General features: G+C 39.1%; 1 protein-coding gene across 1 annotated transcript in view; it reads right to left on the bottom strand.

The window, feature by feature from the left end:
• LOC138370116 (uncharacterized) overlaps positions 1-10,575 on the bottom strand; it is a 182,575-nt gene extending 172,000 nt beyond the window's left edge. The window contains exon 1 of the mRNA XM_069334103.1: positions 10,514-10,575. Within this exon, the coding sequence (XP_069190204.1) occupies positions 10,514-10,575 (62 nt within the window). The remainder of the gene's footprint in view (positions 1-10,513) is intronic.
• Between the last annotated feature and the right edge of the window lie 6,875 nt (positions 10,576-17,450).

Raw genomic sequence — 17,450 nt, 5'->3', positions numbered from 1 at the left:
CTCAAGAGAGGGATGCAGAGGCTCAAGAGAGTGATGCAATGGCAGTAGAGAGGGATGCAGAAGCTCATGAGAGGGATGCACGAGTTCAAGAGAGGGATGCAGAGGCTCAAGAAAGGGAAGCAGTGGCTTAAGAAAGAGATGCAGAGGCTCAAAATGGGGATGCAGAGGCTCAAGAGAGGGATGCAGAGGCTTAAGCGAGTGATGCAGAGGCTCAAGAGAGGGATGCAGAGGCTCATCAGAGGGATGCAGGAGTTCAAGAGAGGGATGCAGAGGATGAAGAGAGTGATGCAGAGGATGAAGAGAGTGATGCAGAGGCTCAAGAGAATGATGCAGAGGCTTAAGAGAGGGATGCAGAGGCTCAAGAGAATGATGCAGAGGCTTAAGAGAGGGCTGCAGAGGCTCAAGAGAATGATGCAGAGGCTCAAGAGAGTGCTGCAGAGGCTGAAGAGAGGGATGCTGAGGCTCCAGAGAGAGATGCAGAGGCTTAAGAGAGTGATGCAGAGGCTGAATGGAGAGATCCAGAGGCTTGAGAGAGTGATGCAGAGGCTGAAGAGAGTGATGCAGAGGCTCAAGAGAGGGATGCAGAAGATCGAAAGAGTGATGCAGAGGGTCAAGAGAATGATGTATGGGCTTAAGAGAGTAATGCAGAGGATCAAGAGAGTGATGTGGAGGATCAAGAGAGGGAAGCAGAGGCTTACGAGAGTGATGCAGATTTTGAAGAGAATGATGCAGAGGCTCTAGAGAGTGATGCAGAGGCTCAAGAGAGTGATGCAGAGGCACAAGAGAGTGATGCAGAGGATCAAGAGAGTGATGCAGAGGCTCGAGAGAGTGATGCAGAGGTTCAAGAGAGGGATGCAGGGGAAAAAGAGAGTGATGCAGATGCTCATGAGAGGGATGCAGAGGATGAAGAGAGCGATGCAGAGGCTCAAGAGGGTGATGCAGAGGCTTAGGAGAGTGATGCAGAGGATCAAGAGAGGGATGCAGAGGCTTAGGAGAGTGATGTAGAGGCGGAAGAGAGTGATGCAGAGGCTTAAGAGCAGGATACAGAGGTTCAAGAGAGGGATGCAGAGGCTCAAGAGAGGGATGCAGGGGCTCAAGAGAGGGATGCAGAGGCTCAAGAGAGGGATGAAGAGGCTCTTGAGAGTGATACAGAGGCCCAAGAGAGGAATGCAGAGGCTCACGTGAGGGATGCAGAGGCTTAAGAGAGGGATGCAGAGTCTCAAGAGAATGATGCAGGTGCTCATGGGAGTGATTCAGAGACTTACGAGAGTGATGCAGAGGCTCAAGAGAATGATGCAGAGGCTTAAGAGAGAAAAACAGAGGCTCAAGAGAGGGATGCAGAGACTCAAGAGAGGGATGAAGAGGCTCAAGAGAGGGATGCAGAGGCTCAAGTGAGGGCTGCAGTGGCACAAGAGAGGGATGCAAAGGCTCTTGAGAGTGATGCAGAGGCTCATGAGAGGGATGCAGAGTCTTAAGAGAGTGATGCAAAGGCTCAAGAGAGGGATGCAGAGGCTCACGAGAGGGATGCAGGAGTGCAAGAGAGGGATGCAGAGGTTCTTGAGAGTGAGGCAGAGGATTAAGAGAGTGATGCAGAGGCTGAAGACAGTGATGCAAACGATCAAGAGAGTGATGCAGAGGCTCGAGAGAGTGATGCAGAGGCTCAAAAGAAGGATTCAGAGGCTCAAGAGAGGGATGCAGAGGCTTACGAGAGTGATGCAGAGGCTCAAGAGAGGGATGCAGAGGCTCAAGAGAGTGATGCAATGGCAGTAGAGAGGGATGCAGAAGCTCATGAGAGGGATGCACGAGTTCAAGAGAGGGATGCAGAGGCTCAAGAAAGGGATGCAGAGGCTTAAGAAAGAGATGCAGAGGCTCAAAATGGGGATGCAGAGGCTCAAGAGAGGGATGCAGAGGCTTAAGAGAGTGATGCAGAGGCTCAAGAGAGGGATGCAGAGGCTCATCAGAGGGATGCAGGAGTTCAAGAGAGCGATGCAGAGGATGAAGAGAGTGATGCAGAGGATGAAGAGAGTGATGCAGAGGTATGAGAGAGTGATGCAGACGCTCAAGAGAATGATGCAGAGGCTTAAGAGAGGGATGCAGAGGCTCAAGAGAATGATGCAGAGGCTTAAGAGAGGGCTGCAGAGGCTCAAGAGAATGATGCAGAGGCTCAAGAGAGTGCTGCAGAGGCTGAAGAGAGGGATGCTGAGGCTCCAGAGAGAGATGCAGAGGCTTAAGAGAGTGATGCAGAGGCTGAATAGAGAGATCCAGAGGCTTGAGAGAGTGATGCAGAGGCTGAAGAGAGTGATGCAGAGGCTCAAGAGAGGGATGCAGAAGATCGAAAGAGTGATGCAGAGGGTCAAGAGAATGATGTATGGGCTTAAGAGAGTAATGCAGAGGATCAAGAGAGTGATGCAGAGGATCAAGAGAGGGAAGCAGAGGCTTACGAGAGTGATGCAGATTTTGAAGAGAATGATGCAGAGGCTCTAGAGAGTGATGCAGAGGCTCAAGAGAGTGATGCAGAGGCACAAGAGAGTGATGCAGAAACTAAAAAGGGTGATGCAGAGGCTCAAGAGAGTGATGCAGAGGTTCAAGAGAGGGATGCAGGGCCCAAGAGAGTGATGCAGATGCTCATGAGAGGGATGCAGAGGATGAAGAGAGCGATGCAGAGGCTCAAGAGAGTGATGCAGAGGCTCTAGAGAGGGATTCAGAGGCTCATGAGAGGAATGTAGGGCTCAAGAGAGTGATGCAGAGGCTTACGAGAGTGATGCAGAGGATCAAGAGAGGAATGCAGAGCCTTAGGAGAGTGATGCAGAGGCGGAAGAGAGTGATGCAGAGGCTTAACAGAGTGATGCAGAAGCTCAAGAGAGTGATGTAGAGGCTCAAGAGAGTGATGCAGAGGCTCAAGAGAGTGATGCAAAGGATCAAGAAAGTGAAGCAGAGGCTTAAGAGAGTGATGCAGAGGCCGAAGAGAGTGATGCAGAGGCTTAAGAGAGTGATGCAGAGGCCGAAGAGAGTGATGCAGAGGCTTAAGAGAGAGATGCAGAGGCTCAAGAGAGTGATGCAGAGGCTAAAAAAAGTTATGCAGAGGCTCAAAAGAGTGATGCAGAGGCTTACGAGAGTGATGCAGATGATCAAGAGAATGATGCAGAGGCTCAAGAAAGTGATGCAGAGGCTCAAGAGAATGATGCAGAGGCTCAAGAGAGTGATGCAGAGGCTTAAGAGATGGATGCAGAGGCTCAAGAGAGTGATGCAGAGGATCAAGAGAGTGATGCAGAGGCTCAAGTGAGTGATGCAGAGGCTCAAGAGAGTGATGCAGAGGCTCAAGAGAGGGATGAAGAGGTTCAAGAGAGTGATGCAGAGGCTCAAGAGAGTGATGCAGAGGCCTAGGAGAATGATGCAGAGGCTCAAGAGAGTGATGCAGAGGCTCAAGAGAGTGATGCAGAGGCTTAAGAGAGGGATGACGAGGCTCAAGAGAGTGATGCAGAGGCTCAAGAGTGGGATGTAGAGGCTCAAGAGAGTGATGCAGAGGCTCAATTGAGAGTGATGCAGAGGCCTAGGAGAATGATGCAGAGGCTCAAGAGAGGGATGCAGAGGCTGAAGAGAGTGATGCAGAGGCTCAATAGAGGGATGCAGAGGCTCAAGAGAGTGATTCAGAGACTTACGAGAGTGATGCAGAGGCTTAAGAGAGTTATGCAAAGGCTCAAGAGAGGGATGCAGAGGCTCAAGAGAATGATGTAGAGGCATAAGAGAGGGACGCAGAGGCTCAAGAGAATGATGCAGAGGCTCAAGAGAGTGATGCAGAGGATCAAGAGAGGGAAGCAGAGGCTTATGTGAGTAATGAAGAGGCTGAAGAAAGTGATGCAGAGGCTAAGGAGAATGATGCAGAGGCTCAAGAGAGGGATGCAGAGGCTCAAGAGAGTGATGCAGAGGCTCAAGTGAGGGATGCAGAGGTTCAAGTGAGTGATTCAGAGGCTCAAGTGAGGGATGCAGAGGCTCAAAAGATTGATTCAGAGGCTTACGAGAGTGATGCAGAGGCTTAAGAGAGGGATGTAGAGGCTCAAGAGAGTGAAGCAGAGGCCCAAGAGAGGGATGCAGAGGCTCATGAGAGGGATGCAGGAGTTCAAGAGAGTGATGCAGAGGCTCAAGAAAGGGATGCAGAGGCTTAAGAAAGAGATGCAGAGGCTCAAAAAAGGGATGGAGAGGCTTAAGAGAGTGATGCAGATGCTGAAGAGAGTGAGGCAAAGCTCAAGAGAGTGATGCAGAGGCTGAAGAGAGTGTTGCAGAGGCTTTAGAGAGGGATGCAGAGGCTCAAGAGAGGGATGCAGAGGCTTAAGAGAGTGATGCAGAGGCTGAAGTGAGTGTTGCAGAGGCTTAAAAGAGGGATGCAGAGGCTCAAGAGAGTGATGCAAAGGCTCAAGAGAGTGATGCAGAGGCTCAAGAGAGTGATGCAGAGGCTTGAGAGAGGGATGCAGGGGCTCAAGAGAGTGATGCAAAGGCTCAGGAGAGTGATTCAGATGCTTAAGAGAGTGGTGCAGAGGCTTAAGAGAGTGATGCAGAGGCTTAAGAGAGGGATGCAGATGCTCAAGTGAGGGATGTAGAGGTCCCAAGAGAGGGATGCAGAGGCTCATGAGAGAGATGCAGAGGCTCTTGAGAGTGATGGAGAGGCTCAAGAGAGGGATGCAGAGGCTTAAGGGAGTGATGCACCTCTGCATCCCTCTCTTGAACTCCTGCATCCCTCTCATGAGCATCTGCATCCCTCTCTTGAGCTATTGCATCACTCTCCTAAGCCTCTGCATCCCTCTCTTGAGCCTCTGCATCACTCTCAAGTGCCTCTGCATCCTTCTCTTGTGCCACTGCATCCCTCACTTAAGCCTCTGCTTCCCTCTCTTGAGCCTCTGCATCCATCTCTTGGGCCTCTGCATCCCTCTATTGAGCCTCTGCATAACTCTCTTAAGCCTCTGCATCACTCTTTTAAGCCTCTGCATCATTCTCTTAAGCCTGTGAATCACTCTCTTGAGCCTCTGCATCACTCTCTTGAGCCCCTGCATCCCTCTCTCAAGCCTCTGCATCACTCTCTTGAGCCTCTGCATCACCCTCTTAACCCTCTGCATTACTCTCTTGAGCCTCTCCATCCCTCTCCTAAGCCTCTGCCTCACTCTCTTAAGCCTCTGCATCACTCACTTGAGCCTCTTTATACCTCTCTTGAGGCCTCTGCATCACTCTCTTCAGTTTTCTTCATCCCTCTCTTGAGCCTCTGTATCACTCTCTTGAGCCTCTGCATCACTCTCTAGAGCCTCTGCATCACCCTCTTGAGCCTCTGCATCCCTCTCTTGAGCCTCTGCATTACTCTCAAGAGCCTCTGCATCCCTCTCTTCTGCCTCTTCATCCCTCACTTGAGCTTCTGCATCCCTCTCCTGAGCTTCTGAATCACTCTCTTGAACTCCTGCATCCCTCTCATGAGCCACTGCATCCCTCACTTGAGCCTTTGCATCACTCTCTTAAGCCTCTGCATCCCACTCTTGAGCCTCTGCGTCACTCTCAAGAGCCTCTGCATCCCTCTCTTGTGCCTCTGCTTCCCTCACTTGAGCCTTTGCGTCCCTCTCTTGAGCCCCTGCATCATCTCTTGAGCATCATCATCTAAAAATCATCAATCAGCAATATTTTGACGTTTATCATCCCCTTTTCCTTTCTGTGATATAAACAAAATATCATCGAATTAGGCAATATTTATCCGTTTTTCCACGTTTTTGAGAATTTTCAGTATATTTTTTATTAATTCATTAAATATACGATAAAAATGATGCAAACACATAATTGATCAGAAAATGTCCTGAAACCTAATTTTCAATCATCTATTTGTTTCTCGTTAAAATATCTGAGTAAGATATTGAAAAGGGAGATGTTCTGTTTTTATTGCATATATCGACGTTTCAGCCGGATTAGAACTGTTTTACGTGTACATCTCCATCGGTAGTATAAACCGAAAATCAGGAACATTTTAGTTAATTTTAATGAAAACACATTGATTTTTATCATTAGAAGCAACATCTTTATACGTCTTTTCTAGGGTCTAAAAAATAACAAACGTCGCTCTATGATTCGAAATTAAAATCCTCAAATTTGGTAAAATAATGACTTTTTTCACGTTTTTCATGTAGTTTCATATTACGTAAATATATTCATTTTTACAATATTTCGATACTATTTCATGCAGTATCACGATATGTGATTGGCCTTCAAATCTCATATTTTCGCATAATATTGCATTTTAAGCAAGTTTTCTTGCATTTTGTTTTGTACTAAAAATCATCGAATTTAGCAATATTTTGACCTTTATCATCCCCTTTTCCTATATGTGATTTAAACAAAATATCATCGAATTAGTCAATATTTTCCGTTTTTCCACGTTTTTTGTGAATTTTCAGTTTATTGTTATTAATTCATTAAATATACGATAAAAATGATGCAAACACATAATTGATCAGAAAATAACCTTAAATACTTCATTTTCAATTATCTATTTGTTTCTCGTTAAAATTCTGAGTAAGATATTGAAAAGGGGAGAAGTTCTGTTTTTATTGCATATATCGACGTTTCAGCCGGATTAGAACGGTTTTTACGTGTACATCTTCCATCGGTTATATAAACCGAAAATCAGGAACATTTTAGTTATGTCTTTTCTTGGATCTAAATAATACGAATCCTCGCTCTATGATTTGAAGTTAAAATCCTCAAATATGGTAATATAGTGACTATTTCACGTTTTTTCATGTAGTGTGATTTTACGTAAATATATTCGTTATACCAATATTTCGATACTACTCATGTTTTCTCACGATATGTGATTTGTCCTTCAAATCTCAGAATTTCTCAAATTTTGCATTTTTAAGCAAGTTTCTTGCATTTTGTTTTGTACTAAAAATCATCGAATTTAGCAATATTTTGACGTTTATCATCCCCTTTTCCTTTATGTGATTTAAACAAAATATCATGGAATTAGGCAATATTTTGCCGTTATTTTACGTTTTTGTGAATTTTCAGTTTTATTGGTATTAATTCATTATATATACGATAAAAATTATGCAAACACATAATTGATTAGAAATTAACCTTAAACACTTCATTTTCAATCATCTATTTGTTTCTCGTTAAAATACTGAGTAAGATATTTAAAAGGGGAGAAGTTCTGTTTTTATTGCATATATCGTCGTTTCAGCCGGAATTAAGTGGTTTTACGTGTACATCTTCCATCTGTAATATAAACGAGAAATCAGGATCATTTTAGTTAATTCTAATGAAAACACATTGATTTTTATCATTTGTATTGGAAAACAACACTGTCATATGTCTTTTATTGGATCTAAATAATACGAAACCTCGCTTTATGATTGTAAGTTAAAATCCTCAAATATGGTAATATAGTGACTTTTTTGACGTTATTCATGTAGTGTGATTTTACGTAAATATATTCGTTTTTACCAATATTTCGATACTACTTCATGTTTTCTCACGATATGTGATTTGGCCTTCAAATCTCAGAATTTCGCAAATTTTGCATTTTTAAGCAAATTTTCTTGCATTTTGTATTGTACTAAAAATCATCGAATTTAGCAATATTTTGACATTTATCATCCCCTTTTCCTTTATGTGATTTTAATAAAATATCATCGAATTAGGCAATATTTTGCCGTTTTTCCATGTTTTTGTGAATTTTCAGTTTATTGTTATTAATTCATTAAATAAACGATAAAAATTATGCAAACACATAATTGATCAGAAAATAACCTTAAATACTTTATTTTCAATCATCTATTTGTTTCTCGTTAAAATACTGAGTAAGATATTGAAAAGAGGAGAAGTTCTGTTTTTATTGTATATATCGACCGTTTCAGCCGGAATAGAACGGTTTTACGTGTACATCTTCCATCTGTAATATAAACCGAAAATCAGGAACATTTCAGTTAATTTTAATGAAAACACATTGATTTTTATCATTTGTATTAGAAGCAACATCTTTATACGTTTTTTCTAGGGTCTAAAAATACGAAACATCGCTCTATGATTCGAAGTTAAAATCTTCATATATGGTATAATAATGACTTTTTTCACGTTTTTCATGTAGTTTGATATTACGTATATATATTCATTTTTACCAATATTTCGATACTATTTCATGTAGTATCACGATATGTGATTTGGCCTTCAAATTTCAGATTTTCGCATAATATTGCATTTTGAGCAAGTTTTCTTGCATTTTGTTCCGTACTAAAAATCATCGAATTCAGCAATATTTTGACGTTTATCATCCCTTTTTCCTTTATGTGATATAAACAAAATATCATCGAATTTGGCAATATTTTGCGGTTTTTCCACGTTTTTGTGAATTTTCAGTTTATTGTTATTAATTCATTAAATATACGATAAAAATGATGCAAACACATAATTGATTAGAAATTAACCTTAAACACTTAATTTTCAATCAACTATTTGTTTCTCGTTAAAATCCTGAGTAAGATATTCAAAAGGGGAGAAGTTCGGTTTTTTATGCTTATATCGACGTTTCAGCCGGAATAGAGCGGTTTTACGTGTACATCTTCCAACGGTAATATGAATGGAAAATCAGGATCATTGTAGTTAATTCTAATGAAAACACACTGATTTTTATCATTTGTATTGGAAACAACATTGTCATATGTCTTTTCTTGGATCTAAATAATACGAAACCTTGCTTTATGATTCGAAGTTAAAATCCTCAAATTTGGTGTAATAGTTACTTTTTTCGCGTTTTTCATGTAGTTTGATATTACGAAAATATATTCATTTATACAAATATTTCGATACTGTTTCAGGTAATATCACGATATGTGATTTGGCTTTCAAATCACAGAATTTCGCATAATATTGCATTTTAAGCAAGTTTTCTTGTATTTTGTTTCGTACGAAAAATCATCGAATTTAATAATATTTTGACGTTTATCATCCCCTTTTCCTTTATTAAGATATTGAAAAGGGGAGAAGTTCTGTTTTTATTGCATATATCGACGTTTCAGCCTGATCAGAGCGGTTTTACGTGTATATCTTCCATCGGTAATATAAACCGAAAATCAGGAACATTTTAGTTAATTTTAATGAAAACACATTGATTTTTATCATTTGTATTAGAAGCAACATCTTTATACGTCATTTCTAGGGTCTAAAAAATACGCTCTATGTTTCGAAGTTAAAATCCTCAAATTTGGTATAATAATGACTTTTTTCACGTTTTTTTCATGTAGTTTGATATTACGTAAATATATTCATTTTTACCAATATTTCGATACTCTTTCATTTAGTATCATGATATGTGATTTGGCCTTTATATATATGTGTATATATATATATATATATATATATATATATATATATATATATATTAAAAAATATATATATATAAATATAATATAAATATATAATATAATATAATATAATATAATATAAATATATAATATAATATAATATAATATAATATAAATATATATAAATAAAATATATATATATAAATATTAAAAAATATATATATATATATATATATATATATATATATATATATATATATATATATATATATATATATATATATATATATATATATATATATATGTCGTACCTAGTAGCCAGAGCGCATTTCTCAGCCTACTATGCAATGCCCGATTTGCCTAATAAGCCAAGTTTTCCTGAATTAATATATTGTCGCTAATTTTTTTCTTATGAAATGATAAAGTTACCCATTTCATTATGTATGAGGTAATTTTTTTTTAATTGGAGTTAAAATTAACGTAAATGTATAACCGAACCTAACCAACCCTACCTAACCTAACCTAGGTCCTAGGTTAGGTTAGGTAACCTAGTCGTCCTCACGCGGAGCCCTGGGTGGGTGTTTCTCCCTTAGGGTTTGAGCTGTTGCGGCATCTCTGTCGGCAATTGAGTCCTCACTGGTGATGACTCTTATTGCCCCAATAGTGTTTCCTTCTATTTTCTTGGTGACTGATGTTCTGATTTTTGATGTCTCGGATATGGCACTGTTGCTCTTCCTGCCGTGGGTGTTTCTCGCGCGAGTGGGAAGGCGCACCTGGTTGTCCTCCCTGGGAAAATCATTTATAGCTTTGATGACTGAGGCAGCTAAGGTCTTGTCTCTCCTTGCAGGGGTGGCTAGACATATGTTGCCAAACATTAGGAGGTTGTGCCATGCTTGGGTCGTTCCAGGAGAGTCGTTGACCTTCCTCAGGAGGGCAGATAATTTGGCTGCTGCATGGGGGCGGGCTGCTTTAGGGATGTGTTGCAAGGTTCTGGCTGATGTTGCTTTGATAGCTTCTAATAAATTTTCTGTGGGAATGAAGGTCTGGGAGGTGTTTTGCCTTACGGGCGGTGTGAGCTGTTGATTGGTGTTCTCCCTGGGAGGGCGCCCAGAACCCAAACACCTGGCTCGGTTGTGGTAATGAATGCGCACATTATCGTCCCTCGACCGGATATAGCATACCTTGTCACACGTCTGACATCTGCCTTGTCACGTCTTGTCATCTGCCCTGCTTGATGACTCATCTTGGCTTGGAGAAGCCTGGCTGTCTGCTGAGAGCTGCGACATGGGCGGGCGCTGGGCGGGCGCTGGGCGGGCGCTGGGCGGGCGCTGGGCGGGCGCTGGGTGGGCGCTGGGCGGGCGCTGGGCGGGAGGATGGACGGCGGGTGGAGACTGGAGGGTGGGCGGCGGTTGGAGGCTATGGGGGGATAGTCAGCTGGCCATAGCACTTACTACTCAGATGAGTGGTAATACATATACCACCTCCATACAAAGTGTGGGTATACACCCACTACACAATATGTGGGTATACATTGGGTGGGTGGGTGGCGTAGACACACATGGGAGCCTCCCGGGTTCTATGGACGGGTGGCAAGGTGGCCTCGTGGGTGGGGAGGCGACGTGGTGGAGTGGGGAAGGAGGGGGAGAGCAGGTGGGGGGGGGCTGGGTGGGGTCGGGGGTCAAGGCGACACTAACACTGGTATAATTCCTGGTATATCACTGCACAATGATGAATGAATCACACACTTGTAATCTGACTTTCTCTCTCTCTCTCTCTCTCTCTCTCTCTCTCTCTCTCTCTCTCTCTCTCTCTCTCTCTCTCTCTCTCTCTCTCTCTCTCCTCTCTCTCTCTCTCTCTCTCTCTCTCTCTCTCTCTCTCTCTCTCTCTCTCTCTCTCTCTCTCTCTCTCTCTCTCTCTCTCTCTCTCTCTTTGTCTATATATATATATATATATATATATATATATATATATATATATATATATATATATATATATATATATATATATATATATATATATATATATATATATAATCTTTGGACAACACCCACCAGTGAGACTCGAACCCAGAAAGCACAACTACCTTCCAGTAGCTGCCATAACTAGTATGCTTTAGCCCACTACACCATCAGACCCTACAAAAGAAGTTGAGAATTCGAGATATATATATCTCAAACATCTCCACTTCCCGAGGGCACCAGATGAGTGTGGGGTCAGTCTGCATTTTTCGTCAAGCCACTGTCAATGTGAGAGAACTCGTGTCCAGCTTATAAGTTGTTCCACTGTCAATGTGAGAGAACACGAGTTCTCTCACATTGACAGTGGCTTGACGAAAAATGCAGACTGACCCCACACTCATCTGGTGCCCTCGGGAAGTGGAGATGTTTGAGATATATATATCTCGAATTCTCAACTTCTTTTGTAGGGTCTGATGGTGTAGTGGGTTAAAGCATACTAGTTATGGCAGCTACTGGAAGGTAGTTGTGCTTTCTGGGTTCGAGTCTCACTGGTGGGTGTTGTCCAAAGATTGTTAATCTTCCCTTGTGGTTTATGCAAGTATAGGCTTATATATATATATATATATATATATATATATATATATATATATATATATATATATATATATATATATATATATATATATATATATATATATATATATATATTTATTTATTAAAAATAATATATATATAAAAATATATATATATATTTATAAACATATATGTATATTTAAATATTGATATATACCTGTGGGTCCAGGAGGCCATCTGCGTCCCCTCAGATGGTCTGCCTTATCACAGTTTGTATCTATGGATGTGTGTATGTGTGTGTGTTTGTCCCTGTGAGTGTGAGTGCCCCTGTGATTGTCCGGGTGCGTGTGTGTCCGGTTATACCTGTGAGTCCAAGAGGCCATCTGTGTCCCTTCAGATGGTCTCCCTTATCACAGTCTATGGGTGTGTGTGAGTGTGAGTGCCCTTGTGAGTGTTCGGGTGAGGGTGTGTGTGTTTATGTGAGGTTTGGTTCCAGGAAACATCCTTACCCCCCTTCCCTCCCCATATCTCCTCCCTTATTCCCACCGTGGGTTCGAATCCCAGGTGATTAGACCTGCCCTAGGTTCATGGATCCAAGGTGTCCAACCGTGGGCCCAACGGATTTCACCCCTTCCCCACTTTCCAAGGGCCAGGTCAATTCCAGCTATCCAGGGAACCTGTCGAAACAGAGGCAGCTACAGGAGGGGACACACAAATATTTGTGCCCTGCAGTTACACATCCGTTCCGACAGGCTCGATCGCAATCTATCCAGATGAGAACACGTTCTCTTCCGACTAGACCACGCTGGAGTCGCTGTATGTCTCAAATTTGGTTCCTTTATTTATAGTTAGTATTTTTGGTGTATTAATTGATTTGTTTTAATTTTTAAATGACTTAGGTAGAGTGATTTAAGGAGTTGGGGGGGGGGGGGGCGGGTTGCGTGTGTAGTGGATTGTACGAGATCATGGTTGGTTAGTGTTTATCTAGTTGTGTTCACCTAGTTGTGCTTGCGAGGGTTGAGCTCTGCTCCTTCGGGCCGCCTCTCAAATGTCAGTCAATCAATTAATATTAACTATTAAAAAAAATCCACACACACACCCAGGAAGCAGCCCGTAAAAGCTGTCTAACGCCCAGGTACATATTTACTGCTAGGTAACAGAGGGCTTCAGAATGATAGAAACTGCTGATTTCCGTTTGTGCCATCTCCGGGGGATCGAATAAGCTAGGATTACGAGTCGAGAGCGACGTCCACTCAGCAATAAAGCCCCCTAGTTTGTGTATTGATGCAAAAGAAAATTTGGGAGAGGTTAAGGGAAAGGAATGATGTTTGGTGGCCTTGAAAGCTTTGGAGGGGAGGGGGGTTGCCAGATATGAATTAAAATTGTTAATTTTTGAAGATATGATATATATGCAAAAGACGTTGCGAGATATAGTAAGAAAAGTGTTTCTGACTGTGGTTAGGTACTGTGTGATTGACTTGTATGTTAGGAAAAAGAATACTTATTAGAAACTTAGATAATCTTTAGAAATGTTTCTTTGCAAATAGTTGCAAATTATTGTGTAAAAAGCCTATGGTTACCGTACCTTAAACAAACACAAGTGAGCACAATTAGTCCACGGGATTCAGAGAGAGTGAGAGTGAACAGCGAAATAGTAACAAAAAATGTGACAATGAGGGGAACTATGACATTTAAACGTTAACCATATAAATTATAGTAACACTAACAAGCGTCCACATACATATTCCAATCAGTTAATGTTAACCATTTTAGGGTTGGTTAGGTTCGGTTATATATCTACGTTAGTTTTAACTCAAATGAAAAGAACTTAACTCATGGCTCAAGTGTCAAATTTTGGCGTTCTGCATGTATTCGCAGTTTGAAATTAAGACTTTTTATACCGAAAATATGCCAATTACTGAAAGCAGCGATGGATCACATTTTGCCCAAACCCTCCCTGCAGTTTTCAAAATATCCCAAACATCCCAAAGTCGACCCTTGAGCTATATTTTGGAGCCAAATTCTGGGTCAAAATATTGCTAAATTCGATGATTTTTAGTACAAAACAAAATGCAAGAAAACTTGCTTAGAGATGCAAAATTTGCGAAATTCTGAGATTTGAAGGCTAAATCACATATCGTGGGAAAACATGAAGTAGTATCGAAATATTGGTAAAAACGAATATATATACGTAAAATCACACTAAATGAATAACGTGAAAAAAGTCACTATATTTCCATATTTGAGGATTTTAACTTCAAATCATAGAGCGAGGTTTCGTATTATTAAGATCCAAGAAAAGACATATGAAAATGTTGTTTCAAATACAAATGATAAAAATCAATGTGTTTTCATTAGAATTAACTAAAATGTTCCTGATTTTCCGTTTATATTACCGATGGAAGATGTACACGTAAAACCGATCCAATCCTGCTGAAACGTCGATATATGCAATAAAAACAGAACTTCTCCCCTTTCCAATATCTTACTCAGTATTTTAACGAGAAGCAAATAGATGATTGAAAATGAAGTGTTTAAGGTTAATGTCTAATCAATTATGTGTTTGCATCATTTTTATCGTATATTTAATGAATTAATAGCAATAAACTGAAAATTCACAAAAACGTGGAAAAACAGCAGAAATTGCCTAATTCGATGATATTTTGTTTATATCACATAAAGAAAAAGGGGATGATAATTGTCAAAATATTGCTGAATTCGATGATTTTTAATACGAAACAAAATACAAGAAAACTTGCTTAAAATGCAATATTATACGAAAATTTGAGATTTGGAGGCCAAAGCACATATCGTGATACTACATGAAATAGTATCGAAATATTGGTAAAAATGAATATATTTACGTAATATCAAACTACATGAAAAACGTGAAAAAAGTCATTATTATACCAAATTTGAGGATTTTAACTTCCAATCATAGAGCGGCGTTTCGTATTTTTTAGACCCTAGAAAAGACGTATAAAGATGTTGCTTCCAATACAAATGATAAAAATCAATGTGTTTTCATTAAAATTAACTAAAATGTTCCTAATTTTCGGTTTATATTACTGATGGAAGATGTACACGTAAAACCATTCTAATCCGGCAGAAACGTCGATATATGCAATAAAAACAGAACTTCTCCTCTTTTCAATATCTTACTCAGTATTTTAACGAGAAACAAATAGATGATTGAAAATGAAGTATTTAAGGTTATTTTCTGATCAATTATGTGTTTGCATAATTTTTATCGTATATTTAATGAATTATTAACAATAAACTGAAAATTCACAAAAACGTGGAAAAACGGCCTAAATCGATGATATTTTGTTTAAATCACAGAAAGGAAAAGGGGATGATAAAGGTCAAAATATTGCTAAATTCGATGATTTTTAGTACAAAACAAAATGCAAGAAAACCTGCTTAGCGATGCAAAATTTGCGAAATTCTGAGATTTGAAGGCCAAATCACATATCGTGAGAAAACATATAGTAGTATCGAAATATTGGTAAAAACGAATATATATACGTAAAATCACACTACATGAATAACGTGAAAAAAGTCACAATATTACCATATTTGAGGATTTTAACTTCAAATCATAGAGCGAGGTTTCGTATTATTTAGATCCAAGAAAAGACATATGACAATCTTGTTTCAAATACAAATGTTAAAAATCAATGTGTTTTCATTAGAATTAACTAAAATGTTCCTGATTTTCCGTTTATATTACCGATGGAAGATGTACACGTAAAACCGCTCTAATCCGGCTGAAACGTCGATATATGCAATAAAAACAGAACTTCTCCCCTTTCCAATATCTTACTCAGTATTTTAACGAGAAACAAATAGTTGATTGAAAGTGAGGGTTTAAGGTTAATGTCTAATCAATTATGTGTTTGCATCATTTTTATCGTATATTTAATAAATTAATAGCAATAAACTGAAAATTCACAAAAACGTGGATAAACAGCAAAATATTGCATAATTCGATGATATTTTGTTTAAATTACATAAAGGAAAAGGGGATGATAAACGTCAAAGTATTGCTGAATTCGATGATTTTTAGTACGAACCAAAATGCAAGAAAACTTGCTTAAAATGCAATATTATGCGCAAATCTGAGATTTGAAGGCCAAATCACATATCGTGATACTACATGAAATAGTATCGAAATATTGGTAAAAATGAATATATTTACGTAATATCAAACTACATGAAAAACATGAAAAAAGTCATTATTATACCAAATTTGAGGATTTTAACTTCCAATCATAGAGCGAGGTTTCGTATTATTTAGATCCAAGAAAAGACATATGACAATGTTGTTTCCAATACAAATGATAAAAATCAATGTGTTTTCATTAAAATTAACTAAAATGTTCCTGATTTTCGGTTTATATTACCGATGGAAGATGTACACGTAAAAACGTTCTAATCCGGCTGAAACGTCGATATATGCAATAAAAACAGAACTTCTCCCCTTTCCAACATCTTACTCAGTATTTTAACGATAAACAAATAGTTGATTGAAAGTGAAGTGTTTAAGGTTAATGTCTAATCAATTATGTGTTTGCATCATTTTTATCGTATATTTAATGAATTAATAGCAATAAACTGAAAATTCACAAAAACGTGGAAAAACAGCAGAAATTGCCTAATTCGATGATATTTTGTTTATATCACATAAAGAAAAAGGGGATGATAATTGTCAAAATATTGCTGAATTCGATGATTTTTAATACGAAACAAAATACAAGAAAACTTGCTTAAAATGCAATATTATACGAAAATTTGAGATTTGGAGGCCAAAGCACATATCGTGATACTACATGAAATAGTATCGAAATATTGGTAAAAATGAATATATTTACGTAATATCAAACTACATGAAAAACGTGAAAAAAGTCATTATTATACCAAATTTGAGGATTTTAACTTCCAATCATAGAGCGGCGTTTCGTATTTTTTAGACCCTAGAAAAGACGTATAAAGATGTTGCTTCCAATACAAATGATAAAAATCAATGTGTTTTCATTAAAATTAACTAAAATGTTCCTAATTTTCGGTTTATATTACTGATGGAAGATGTACACGTAAAACCATTCTAATCCGGCAGAAACGTCGATATATGCAATAAAAACTGAACTTCTCCTCTTTTCAATATCTTACTCAGTATTTTAACGAGAAACAAATAGATGATTGAAAATGAAGTATTTAAGGTTATTTTCTGATCAATTATGTGTTTGCATAATTTTTATCGTATATTTAATGAATTATTAACAATAAACTGAAAATTCACAAAAACGTGGAAAAACGGCCTAAATCGATGATATTTTGTTTAAATCACAGAAAGGAAAAGGGGATGATAAAGGTCAAAATATTGCTAAATTCGATGATTTTTAGTACAAAACAAAATGCAAGAAAACCTGCTTAGCGATGCAAAATTTGCGAAATTCTGAGATTTGAAGGCCAAATCACATATCGTGAGAAAACATATAGTAGTATCGAAATATTGGTAAAAACGAATATATATACGTAAAATCACACTACATGAATAACGTGAAAAAAGTCACAATATTACCAT

Source organism: Procambarus clarkii, chromosome 31 (assembly GCF_040958095.1).
Source record: "Procambarus clarkii isolate CNS0578487 chromosome 31, FALCON_Pclarkii_2.0, whole genome shotgun sequence".
In the NCBI taxonomy this organism is placed as follows: Eukaryota; Metazoa; Arthropoda; class Malacostraca; order Decapoda; family Cambaridae; genus Procambarus; species Procambarus clarkii.
Note: the sequence above shows the minus strand (reverse complement) of the source record. Positions and strands in the feature narration are given on the sequence as shown.